The sequence below is a fragment of the Arachis duranensis genome, chromosome 1 (assembly GCF_000817695.3).
Source record: "Arachis duranensis cultivar V14167 chromosome 1, aradu.V14167.gnm2.J7QH, whole genome shotgun sequence".
In the NCBI taxonomy this organism is placed as follows: Eukaryota; Viridiplantae; Streptophyta; class Magnoliopsida; order Fabales; family Fabaceae; genus Arachis; species Arachis duranensis.
In genome coordinates, this window is record NC_029772.3 from 17,017,769 (window position 1) to 17,018,884 (window position 1,116).

The window sequence follows — 1,116 nt, forward strand, 5'->3', positions numbered from 1 at the left end:
ACAAAAATCTTAATGTTTTGTTATATATAAAAATATAGTGTATATAAAAAATTAGATAAAATTATAATAATATGTCAATATTTTATTAATATTAATATATAAATGAGCTTATTTAATATTTTAACTTTTTAAATTATACAAAATATTTTATATAATATATTATAATATACTTTAGAATGACAGATGTTATTTTTCTACTTTTAAATTAGTTTCTATAATTAAAATAAAAAATAAAAATCTTTATTTATCATTTTATTTTATTTTATTTGAACACGACAAGTAAACAAACTGTGTCCATCTTCTTAAGTTCCGAAACAATGATGAATGCTAATCACATCATCGGTACAAAGAATCTTGCCTATATAAACCTTTCTTCTACAATTATCCCTTCTCACCTCTCCATTCTCACACTTACAAACACTTAAACACTCTCAAAACCCCACCAAAAAAAAATGGAAGGTAACACTCTTCTTTCTCTCGCATTGCTCTGTATTGTAGTTGCCGGCGTAGGAGCCCAGTCTCCGGCGGCCTCTCCGACCGCATTAACAACAACTCCGGCCACCACCACTCCAGTTTCTTCTCCCGCACAAACCCCTTACAAACCTAAATCACCAGCTCCGGTTGCTTCTCCCAAGCCAGCAGCTTTATCTCCGGCAACAAATGCTGCTGCTCCTGCTCCGGCAACCAACCCTCCGGCGGCGACTCCTCTGAGCACTCCGCCGACAGCACAGGTTCCGGTGAGTTCTCCACCGGCACCTGTTCCAGTGAGCTCTCCACCTTTGGCAGTGCCAGTGAGCTCTCCTCCAGTCGCGGCGCCAATCACCCCCGTGGCTCCTGCTCCAGCGCCGACGAAACCTAAGAACGGAAAGAAGAGTAAGAAAAACGGTGCTCCGGCACCGGCACCGTCGTTGCTTAGTCCTCCAGCTCCACCAACAGGAGCTCCTGGACCCAGCGAAGATTCTTCGTCTCCTGGTCCTGCTGCTTCTTCTAACGACGACGTACGTTCGTTTATTTTCTTTTATTCTTAATTTAATAATTGATTTTTTAATTCTATTATAATTTTATAAAGTTAAAACGATGTAGCAACGTGTTCTTCTATCCCTTAACCAGATCGTA

General features: G+C 39.4%; 1 protein-coding gene across 1 annotated transcript in view; it reads left to right on the forward strand.

Moving 5' to 3' along the window:
- Positions 1-337: 337 nt before the first annotated feature.
- LOC107480636 (lysine-rich arabinogalactan protein 18) overlaps positions 338-1,116 on the forward strand; it is a 1,334-nt gene continuing 555 nt past the window's right edge. Inside the window, exon 1 of the mRNA XM_016100796.3 lies at positions 338-998. Coding sequence (XP_015956282.1) covers positions 453-998 — 546 coding nt within the window. The 5' untranslated portion in view covers positions 338-452. The remainder of the gene's footprint in view (positions 999-1,116) is intronic.